The following is an 11,409-nucleotide window of genomic DNA, read 5'->3' as shown; positions in this document are numbered from 1 at the left end:
TCATATTTTAGTATTTTAGCTAAATTCTAATTTGATCTTGTTCCACTTGCATGACTTTTCTTTATACATATTTTTTATACACGCCTGTAAGAGCGCTGTTGGACAGCAACTTTAAATAATGTGCATACTTGTAAAGAATACAGTATATTAACCTGATTTTAGTTAAATTTTATATCAACAATTGTTTTGAAATGTGGCCCTGAAATACTTAAAACACAACAAACTACAGTCAAGGCAACCAGATACAGAAAGCCAAAATGGAGTGGAGATTTTGGAAAGGAAAGGGTCCTGAGCAGATGAATCTGAGTAGTAGTTGAAAGGAAGACAGTTTTCACAAGCAACCCAACAGGACAGAATTGAAATAGATCAACAAATGAGTTTTACAAGCTGTCAGACATGCAATGTTTACACCAGCAAATTCTGCTTGAAAGGGTTTTTGCTTTGAAATTCAGTGTGTGGAATTTTCACACTGTAAAACCCAAAAAAAAAAAAAAAAGATTGATAGACCTTTTGTCTAGAACTCCACAATCTGGTAGCAAAGGTCCCTCTTGTTTGTATGATAGCAGGATACAAAAGAACAGTTTGTTGGATTGCAGGGTATCTCTAAAATATTTCAGAGGTTAGGCTGTAGGGCAGTTTTGGTGCAGATCAAATGCTTCCAACTGTAAAGCCAGAAATCCTTGTCTGTCTGTCTGTAATTGGCATATCTAAAGAACTGCTCATCCAATCGTCTCCATATTTCACAGGTTTTTTGCTGAGGACCCATGGAAGTGCACTGTTGAATTTGGTGCAATTTGGACTCGAGAAACAGCTAAGATTAATACGTTTTGAAAAACAGCGAACACATTGCTGTTTGAAAAAAAAAGAAAAAGCAGGTTAAACACAATAACCTTTATTTAACTAGTAAGTCACATTAAGTTTAAAATCTCTTCTGCAAGTGAGACCTGGCCAAGACAAGGTCAAAATAGCAGCATGAAGGACATGACAAGACAACAAATCATAATAGCAGCAGTAAGTATAAAAATAAATTCCATAATACAGTGCATAGACAAAGCAACAGTCCTTAGGCATGTGTGAAGCAACTGCAGCTGGCAGTAACAACCCTGAATGAGTGCAGTGACATGGTCAACTCAGGTTTTCAATTCTTCAACGAGAACTCGAGGTGAAATTTAGGTTTCTGTGTCCAATTGTAATCATCCAAATTTTAAATCGGAAATATAAAATAATGTTTTATATTAAGTATGCCTGATGAGTCTGTGAGTAGTTCAGGAGGTTTAAGAATAGATCTGTAAAACCCTCATATTACCAGATAATCTTTGCCAAACAGCATGTTTTGAATGGGCACTACACAAGAATAGAAGAATTTTAAGTATCTCAAACAAACGAGAGAAAACATATTTGCCTATTGGTAGGTGTTCATCATTTATTAAAAGCTCCTGTGATTTTCTTGGATGGGCCATGGGCAAGATAGAAAACCTAAATGGTCTGTCGTCATAAAAAATACAATGGCTGGTGACTGCTGGTTTTAAGTCCCCTAAAAAGCAAGGCCAGACATGATTCACTGTTGTCTGTCCGTGCTTTGGGCTGTTTAATTCAGGTAATGACAAGATGCCTATCAGTAATTCCATGGAATTAATGGCAAATGCCTTAAAGAGGATGCATGAGATAAAACCTGCCCCCCTCTCTGAAAGCTTGGTATCCCAGAGGGCAGGCACTGCAACCATCTCATTGGAAAATTATACACAAAATGACAAAAGAATAAGAGTTAGATACCTGCACAGTCCATCTGAAAGCATAAATAATCACCTGCAATCTAAAGATTTTCAACAGCAAACTGTGAATCACAGCCTTAATTAGAATGTCCAGTGGCCTTCATTATATTGGGAGACAGGAGAGTATCATAGTAGCTCAAGTGCTACCATGTATAATCATCAATTTCCCCTCCAAATGACTGTAACATTAGGCAGAGTGCATTTATTTCACATATGGCTGATGATAGGTCCCTGGGCAAAGCAGTGCTGCTGACGGTGATGAGATGTCGCCTTTGTCTTTGGATCTGCGCAAAGATGATGATTTTCTGTGTGCACATGAGTAAGAGCTATGTATGATGGCTTATATGGTAATCACTTATAATTGCACCCTGCTTCCTGCTCAACTGCCTTTACCATTCTGGGGATTTGATATCATTATGCAGCCTTTTCAGATATGCTAATCTGCCTGCCTCTCCTTATTTTCCTCCCCTGAGGTATTTTTCATTCTATTTCATCCCTGAGTTCTTGTCTTTGCAAAACTGAGCTTAAATTATTTTGTGAAAACTGTGAGCTTCTGTCAGGTGTCATGAGGCCAGTGTAGTATAAAAGGAGATTTTTGAATAAAGTGTGACAGCCCTCTTGACTTCCTGGTTGGGCCTTCATTCCCTTTTAGCAGGGAAGTAGGAAGTGCCCCTTTGATACAACCTTTGCCTGTTTGGTTTTTGGGGTTAGTTTCCCCTTGTGTTTATCTTCTTTGTCCATCATTCTTCACTCTCACTCTCACGGCATATAATACATATTTTTCAGTCAGCATTGCGTATACCCACTTCTAAAACCCCTCTGATGTGCATCTTTGCTACATTGTTTGAGGGAACTATAGGTAATTGCATACTTGTGGACGCAACTGTCATGCTAATGTAGCTCCTCAGGGATTTAAGTTGTTTGGTTTTTTTTTATTGTGACAATCTAATCTGTGACAACATATTAGTTAAGGTTGTAAGGACTATGGCTGTTGGTAACTGTTGTTGATTTTGTTTAAATACACCAAATTGTAATTTTATGGGTTACTGTTCATCAGACGATGGGGCTTAACTAGCTAAAATGTGCTAACGGCAGTTGCCACTTGTTGCCATAGCAATGGTAAACATCACGTAATGTGAATACTGTAGAGTGCAGATTCAGGCTACATTGTAAATACAGATAAGATCCCTTGTATTCAGCACTGCATGCATGATTTCAGTAGTTAGTAACCTTTTGAAATATTAGAATGAATAATTCTTTGGGATCATTTGGAGTACAGCAATTTTGATACAGTACTGTGATTGTTGCCATATATTATTGTCAGTTTTATTTTTTATTTCTGTCTCTATTATAGTAACTAACTGATGAAAAAAACTACTTCATTTGAATGTGTAAAGGTAGGCCTACATGTTTTGTAAATGCAATTTTAAGGTCATCAATATCCATATTATCCATCAATATTAATTTTCCTAAGCTGCTGACACAGAAGCAGAAGCAGTCCACAATTCATTATCAACACTACATTTTGCAAAATAGGTGTAGCAGGACTCAACGGACTCAAACATTGTTGCGTTTTTAAACCCTTGTGATTTAAAAAATGACAATAAATGTACCTTTACCTTAAATTTTGATAATTTTATCAAATTTGCTAATCTTCCATGCATCTATAAATGCCTACATAAAGAGGCTCCTCAGGTACTCAGTGACCTGGTGGTTCCACTCAAGGTTTCTGGCTCAATGACACATGTAACATCCAATGGGAATTGTAAGGAGCCTTTACGTAGATCCTCATTTGGACAAATAGCTTTTTCTGTTTATGGGATCAACATTTGGAATTCCTTTCCTGCATAACCCAAAATGGATCCTGACTGGGATAATTTTAAACTCAAAATGAAAAAAGTTTGTGTGTTTATATTGTTCTGTCTGTATTTCTTATACGGATTTATTGTGTTTGTATTGTCTCTTGTGGACTTTTGAACAGCCATCTTGGGGATGGGCATTGCAAATTAGCTCAGGCTATAAATGTTGTGGTTTGTGGCATCAAATGCTACATACTTGTTCCGATACAAATTAACATTAAATAGATAAATAAATAAATAAATAAATAAATAAATAAATAAATGAATAGCCCGACTCTGTTAGTGAGGGATGCAAGTCTGTTTCGGTTTGAACATGGCCGGGGGCATGGCTGAACTACACTCATAGACAGGGCTGGCCAGTGGCCACGCACAGCTGACAGAAAATTGTTATAGCTTCTGTGTAAATATTCCAATCTTTCATAAATTACGCATTTACTCAGAGTCCTGCCTGCAACAGTGAAGTGGTAGAGTGCATGACAATTAGGAGGTATAGTCATTGTGCCACCTACTAGCAACAGGAAGTGAGCCTTTTTTTTTTTTTTGAACTGTCCTTTTATTGAGAGCAAGGTACAGAAAGACAGTTATATAAAAGGACAATACTTTTGGATTTTTCACAGAACACATATACAAATAAACAAATACCAACCTCCCCCCCCACCCCCCCACCCCCCCCAGACTTGGAAAGGTGGGTACGGTGCAAGACTTTAAAGTGAATTACACCTAGCCTAGCACATGAAGTAGTTCCATTAACTCTCTTCAGAGCTTCAGTCCAGGATTCCTCAGGTATTACATCCCCAAGCTCGTCCTCCCATTTTCCTTTTAATTTTATTGAGAGAGGTGTCTCCAAGAGATGATATATTGGAATAGATTCTCGCAATGAAGCCTTTTAAATTGGAGGGAATTCGGAGGATGTCATCCATAGCAGTAGGTTGAGGTGCATTAGGGAAGTTTGAATCTAGATTTTGCATAAAATGTTGGATCTGGAAATATCGGAAACGACTTGAGCCGGGGAGGTTGAATTTTTGGGAGAGATAACTAAAGGAAGAGAATACACCTTCGCTCTAGAGATCTTTAAATTTGGAGAGGCCAAGTCTTTTCCACAGGGCAAAGTTGTTGTCTAATCTAGGTTGGACAAAAAGATGATTATCACAGATAGGAGCCAGATGAGAGAAATCTGTTAGACCGAAGTGGTTTCGAAATTGTGACCAAATTCGTAAAGTATTGATAACAACAGGGTTAGAGGTATAGGGTGGAGTAGACAGAGGGAGACTCGAAGTAACCAAGGCGGGGAGGGATGTCAAAATGCACGACTCATTTTCTATTTCACACCACAACAGCTTTGGAGCATGAAGGCAGTATATGATTTTCTGAATATTAGCTGCCCAGTGATAGTGAAGCAAATTTGGTAAACCCAGTCCGCCCTGGGATCGATGTCGCTGCAGAAGCCTTTTCTGTATTCTAGGGGCTTTAACCCCCCAAATGAATGATGATATAATTTTATCAATGGACTGCAAAAAGGATTTCGGGAGAAATATAGGGAGACATTGAAAAAGATAGAGGAATCGGGGTAACATGTTCATTTTAATACAGTTAATCTTTCCAGCCAGTGAGAGATTAATGGACCTCCGATTCTGTAAATCGTTTCTTAGTTTATCAATGAGGGGTGTGAAGTTATCTTTGTATAGTTTAGGGAAAATCTGTGTAATATTGATTCCTAAATATCTAAAGCCGGATTTAGACAGATGGAATGGCAGGTCCTTTTGTGGAATTGCAAGAGCTAGGTTGTTCACATCCCCCCGGATGCAGGAGAATGACATTAAGAAGGCTTCGGATGTTAGAGAAGGAGTGACGACCAGTCATGAAACCTGTTTGATCGGGGGAGATCACCTCATCTGTAATCGATTCTAGACGCCGGGCAAGTGCCTTAGCTAAAATTTTATTGTCACTATTTAACAACGAGATGGGCCGATATGATCCACATTGTGTTCTGTCCTTCCCGGGTTTCAGTATAAGTGTTATGGATGCTTCAGTTAGCGTCTGTGGCAAGGCCCCAGTACCCAGCGATTCATTAAACATTTCTAGAATAAGTGGCGCTAATTTGGTTGAAACTTTTTTGTAGAATTCAATTGTATATCCATCGGGACCTGGGGCCTTGCCGCTTTGCATCGTCAAAATATCATTTGAAATTTCGGTTAGTCTAAAGGGTAGTTCTAGTTCTGCTTTATGGGCGGAACTGATAACAGGGGTGTTTAGATTCGTAAAAAAGTTTTGCATATCAGTATCATCACTGGGTGCTTCCGAGGTATAGAGTTTTGAATATAATACCTTGAAGGTATTGTTGATTTCGAGGGGGTCTGTAGTAAGCTCCCCGTTTTCTTTTTGTATTTGTGTAATCTGTTGATCGGAAGACTTACATTTTAATTGATGCGCTAGCAGTCTACCAGCCTTTTCGCCATGTTCAAAGCAGTGTTGTTTTCATCAATGATGACGATGACGAAATTGTTTCGTTGACGCCCCTTTTTTTCCTGACGATAACGATACGGTAACGAGATAAACATGGCTCTTTGATGACTGTGTGAGTTTTCGTTGACGAGACGAGAATGGACGTAAATGTTTGTGGGTGGTCTGTCAGATGTTCAAAATGCATGACATTTCTGCTTAATGTGCGTGTAATCTGTCAATTAAAACCTAAAAAGTATCTGCAATGCTGCTGCATCCTATCTTTGTTTGGTCACGCCCACCACCTGGCATGCAGTGCGCATTCTGCTCAACACACCTACGGTCACTCGTCACAGACATTGGACCATGGCGGCAGCGTCAACAAAGGGGCTTGGTGGTCGGAAACGACGAGAAGATATATGGATGTATTTTAAATATAATCCAGCAGAAAAAAAAACTGAATGCACTGTAAAGGGAGATGGTGGCAAATGTGGCCACAAAGTAGGTGGAAAGAATACCACCAACCTCAAGCAGCACCTGAAGGCTCACCACGCGGATATTTTTTCGAAGGTAAGCTCCAATTCCTGTTAACATATCATATACATACAATGTTACTTGACAATCGGCTTGTGATAAATTTCATAGCAAGCTTATAGTAAGTTTTCCACATACTCCTGGCGCAAATGGGCTGCTAACTTCAGGCTAAAGTTAGCTTCGTTACGCTAACGTCAATTCATTAGCTTATGTGTGTGTTACTGTACGTGTAGAACATGCAGGGATCTTTGGCAAGTGTAATGCGTTGTCATATTGACCCATGTCAAGGAAAATGTAGCATTTCAGACCGGTTGCCGTTCCACATGTATCTAAATAAAGAGCATGCTTGGCTTCTGTAACGTTAGCAGCATGTTTAGGCATGTTTACATTCAGTGACGGTGTGGTCATCTCTTTGAGTGTGTCAGCACGTTGCGATATGTTAAACAGGTCGAGTTATATGTGCTTTGTTATATGTAGAGTCTGCTAGCTTTAGCCTAAAAGCCACAAGTGACGTTGTGCAGCCCCAACCACGACCTGTGCGTTTAGTGCGCTTACAATAAAGTTGGGACACACACACACGAAATAGAGCAAGAGCCATTTTAGAGAGAAGCGCTTTCCTTAAACTGAATCGAGGTCGGTAGGCTAATTTTGCTAACAGCAAGCTGTTACTAATATTAGTACAGATACAGATATGTGATTGTGATACACTGTTTGTTCTTGTTGTGAGACGGGCCCCCCTCTAATTCATGTTGTTAAACGTTGTTGTTGTTGTTTTTATTTATTGAATTTGCTTTAAAGACCCAATACAGTGTTTACAGTATTTACAGTATTCAGGGTTGTCTTATTTTGTTCCAAAAACTTCAAGTGTCATGTTTGTTTCATACTTTCAAGTATGTATAACTTACAACCTACCTCACTGTACCTCAGGAATTTTTATTTATTTAATTACTTTTAGGGATGCACCGATACCGATACTGGCATCGGGTATCGGGTCGATACTGTTGTAATATACTTGTACTCGTACTCGCTAAAGTTTATCGATACCAAGAACCGATACCAGTGCATGCAATTGCTCTGCATGAAGACCGCGATCAGAGGGTGGCTTTGCATCTTTGTTGTATTTTTTTTAGATTGGCGGCTAGGGGGAGACGTCGAGCTAATCAGAAACAGCGTGGTTAGGCGAGGAGTGAGACTGGCGGTTGAAAAAAAAAAAAACTGAAAAAAAAAACTGGCGGCTGCGGTTAATTAGCACCATGTCAGCAGTCTGGGCTCATTTCAAAATATGCGAAGATGACAGAAGCAAGGCGGAATGCAAACTGTGTGCTGGTAAGGTCTCCAGGGGAGGAAAGGAGAGTACGTCGTTCAATATGATAAAACATCTGAGGACACATCATCACCCTGAGTATACCGAGTTTGCTAAGGCTAATGCGAAACCACAACAACCAACTTTAACTCAGGTTTTGGAAAAGCGAGAAAAAATGTCAAGAGAAAACCCACGGGCAGTTAAAATTACAGAGGCTCTGACTCATTTTATTGCTCTGGATGACCAGCCACTGTCGGTTGTGGACAATGTAGGATTTCGCCGTCTTCTCAGCACACTCGAGCCACGATATGAGATTCCCAGTCGCCCCTACATCACGGATGTTATGGTGCCAAAACTTTTTGAGGATGTGAAAAAAAAAGTTCGCGACCAGGTGAATAAGGCTTCAGCCTTAAGTTTCACCACTGACATTTGGACAAGCAGTGTGTGCCCAATGTCACTGCTCAGCTTAACGGCGCAGTGGCTAGACGAGGAGTTCATTCGTCATCACGTCACACTACATGCAAAGTCATTCCGGGGCTCGCACACCAGCCAGAGCATCGCAGGTGCTTTCGATAGCATGCTCCAGACCTGGAACATTCCGAAGACGTCCGTCCACGCAGTGCTCCGAGACAACGCAAGGAATATGATAAAAGCCATGAGTGATGCTGAGCTGCCCAGCCTACCTTGTCCAGCTCACACTCTCCAGCTGGTCGTTCACGAGGGCCTTCTGTCACAGAGAAGTGTTACTGATGCGGTGGCTGTCGGCCGCAAAATAGTTGGGCATTTTAAACATTCTGCTCTGGCCAACTCCCGGCTCGAGGACATTCAATTAGAGATCAACCAGCCTGCTAAGCGGCTCCAGCAGGACGTACAGACCCGCTGCAACAGCACGTTTTACATGATACAGTCCTTGATTGAGCAGAAACGGGCTCTGGGAATATACGTGTCTGAATACGGACTCCCTGATACTCTGACGGGTCACCAGTGGATTCTGCTGGAGAAGGTGCTCTCTGTCCTGGGTCCATTCGAGGAGTTAACTCGGAAAGTTAGCTCTTCAGATGCCATGGCTGCAGACGTCATTCCAGCAGTCACTGTGCTGCACAGATTTCTAACAAGGGAGACTGATGAAGACCATGGGGTCAAAGCGATGAAGGGAACCTTGGCTGCAGCTGTCAGGAAGCGATTCACTGATGTGGAGGCAAACCCACTGTACAGCATCGCAACGCTGCTCCATCCCAGGTGAGTGTGACAGTAACTGTGTGTGACTGTATGTGATTGTAACTGTGATGTGTGTGACTGTGTGTGTGTAACTGTGACTGTGTGTGACTGTGTGTGTAACTGTGTGTGACTATGTGTGATTGTAACTGTGTGTGTGTGTGTGTGTAACTGTGTGTGACTGTGTGTGTGTAACTGTGACTGTGTGTGACTGTGTGTGTAACTGTGTGTAACTATGTGTGATTGTAACTGTGTGTGACTGTATGTGATTGTAACTGTGATGTGTGTGACTGTGTGTGTGTAACTGTGACTGTGTGTGACTGTGTGTGTAACTGTGTGTAACTATGTGTGATTGTAACTGTGTGTGACTGTATGTGATTGTAACTGTGATGTGTGTGACTGTGTGTGTGTAACTGTGACTGTGTGTGACTGTGTGTGTAACTGTGTGTGACTATGTGTGATTGTAACTGTGTGTGTGTGTGTGTGTAACTGTGTGTGACTGTGTGTGTGTAACTGTGACTGTGTGTGACTGTGTGTGTAACTGTGTGTAACTATGTGTGATTGTAACTGTGTGTGACTGTGTGATTGTGACTGTGTGTGTGTGACTATGTGTGTGTAACTGTGTGTGACTGTGTGATTGTGACTGTGTGTGTGTGACTATGTGTGATTGTAACTGTGTGTGTGTGTGTGTAACTGTTTGTGACTGTGTGTGTGTGTGTGTAACTGTGTGTGACTATGTGTGATTGTAACTGCGACTGTGTGTGTTTGTGTGTGTGCAACTGGGTGACTGTAACTGTGACTGTGCTAAAATAGCAAGCATGCTATTTTCAACTTCTTTTTTTTCTTTCTCTGTTTTAGGTACAAAAATCGTTTTTTCTCCAATGCTACCACTGCTGCACATGCCAAAGAGGTGCTGAAACTTGAGCTGCTGAGGTTGCCTGGAGAACTGGACAAGCAGGAGGACCATGACCTGAATGAACCACCTTCAAGAAAACCACGCACGGACCAGACCACCAGCAGTCTAGACAGCATATTTGATGAAATTGCAGATGAGCAGGCATCAGCATCAGTGGGCACAGCTGCAGTAGGTTCAAGTGTACAAGTAGAGACATATCTTGGAGAGGCCGTGATTTCACGGGAAGACAAACCACTACAATACTGGGTGGTTAATAAAGTGCGCTTCCCAACTCTGGCTAGACTGGCGGGCAGATACCTTTCAGCACCTTGCACTAGTGTTGACAGTGAAAGGTTGTTCAGCTCAGTGTCACACATTGTGAGTGAAAGCAGAAACAGGCTCACAGCTGATCATGCAGAGATGATTCTGTTCATCAAAAAGAATCTGCCTCTCACTTTCTCAAAAGAAGCTTAGTTCAAAGACCACACCATTGCATTCTGACTGAAGTTTAACTCTGCAATAGGTTAATTCATGTTTTGTCAATCTAAAAGCTGAAGACAGTGCCAAATAGTCAATTGATATTTTGTTTGATTCAAATGTGGACACTGCAATAGGTTAATTCATGTTTTGTAAAAGCTGAAGACAGTGCCAAATAGTTACATGATATTTTGTTTGATTCAAATGTGGACACTGCAATAGGTTAATTCATGTTTTGTAAAAGCTGAAGACAGTGCCAAATAGTTACATGATATTTTGTTTGATTCAAATGTGGACACTGCAATAGGTTAATTCATGTTTTCTCAATCTAAAAGCTGAAGACAGTGCTAATTGATAATTTTGTTTGATTCAAATGAGGAAACTGCAATAATTTCACAGAAAAATGTTTAATTTCACTTGAAATGTGAAAAGTTTTACAGTCATTTATTCATATTTATCATTATTTGTTGTAACAAGCAGAGAAGAAAATAAAACTTGTCTTCCAATTCATTGCATTTTGCCTAATCGTTTGTTTTTTTGTTGTGGTAGAAGGATCGGCATCGGTACTCGGTATCGGCAAGTACTCAGATCCAAGTATCGGTATCGTATCGGTTTGAAAAAAAGTGGTATCGGTGCATCCCTAATTACTTTGTTTTATAATGTTTGCACAAGTTAAAGATAGACTGGGGTTGTATGATGTCTGTTTTTTACAAATAATATGCATCTTAATTGCACTGGCAGACAAGGTCAAGTTGAGCATATGTGTTCCTCACCCATCGCTCATATTTTGGGCATGTGTATGTTCATTGCACATTCTCAGAAATAAAGCCACAATTGCTGAAGTAAGAATGTTTTTGTTTCTGGCTTTTTTGGAGTAATGAACATTGATTCCACTGTTACCACTTTATCTGTGTG

At 40.6% G+C, this 11,409-nt stretch overlaps 1 protein-coding gene across 1 annotated transcript; it reads left to right on the top strand.

Annotated features, from left to right (window-relative positions):
* Positions 1–8,046: 8,046 nt before the first annotated feature.
* On the top strand, positions 8,047–11,009 carry LOC141004363 (zinc finger BED domain-containing protein 4-like). The gene is made up of 2 exons (XM_073475809.1): positions 8,047–9,146; positions 9,981–11,009. Exons 1-2 carry the CDS (start codon positions 8,083–8,085, stop codon positions 10,489–10,491), a joined length of 1,575 nt encoding a protein of 524 aa, XP_073331910.1. The 5' UTR covers positions 8,047–8,082; the 3' UTR covers positions 10,492–11,009.
* Positions 11,010–11,409: the final 400 nt, after the last annotated feature.

Source organism: Pagrus major, chromosome 11 (genome assembly GCF_040436345.1).
Source record: "Pagrus major chromosome 11, Pma_NU_1.0".
Lineage (NCBI taxonomy): Eukaryota > Metazoa > Chordata > Actinopteri > Spariformes > Sparidae > Pagrus > Pagrus major.
The sequence above is the reverse complement of the archived record's forward strand: the minus strand, read 5'-3'. Positions and strand labels throughout refer to the sequence as shown.

Coding starts and splice junctions, on each gene's coding strand:
- LOC141004363 (XM_073475809.1), top strand. CDS start 8,083: ATGTCAAGAGAAAACCCACGGGCAGTTAAAATTACAGAGGCTCTGACT. Junction 9,147..9,980: donor GCAACGCTGCTCCATCCCAG/GTGAGTGTGACA, acceptor TCTCTGTTTTAG/GTACAAAAATCGTTTTTTCT.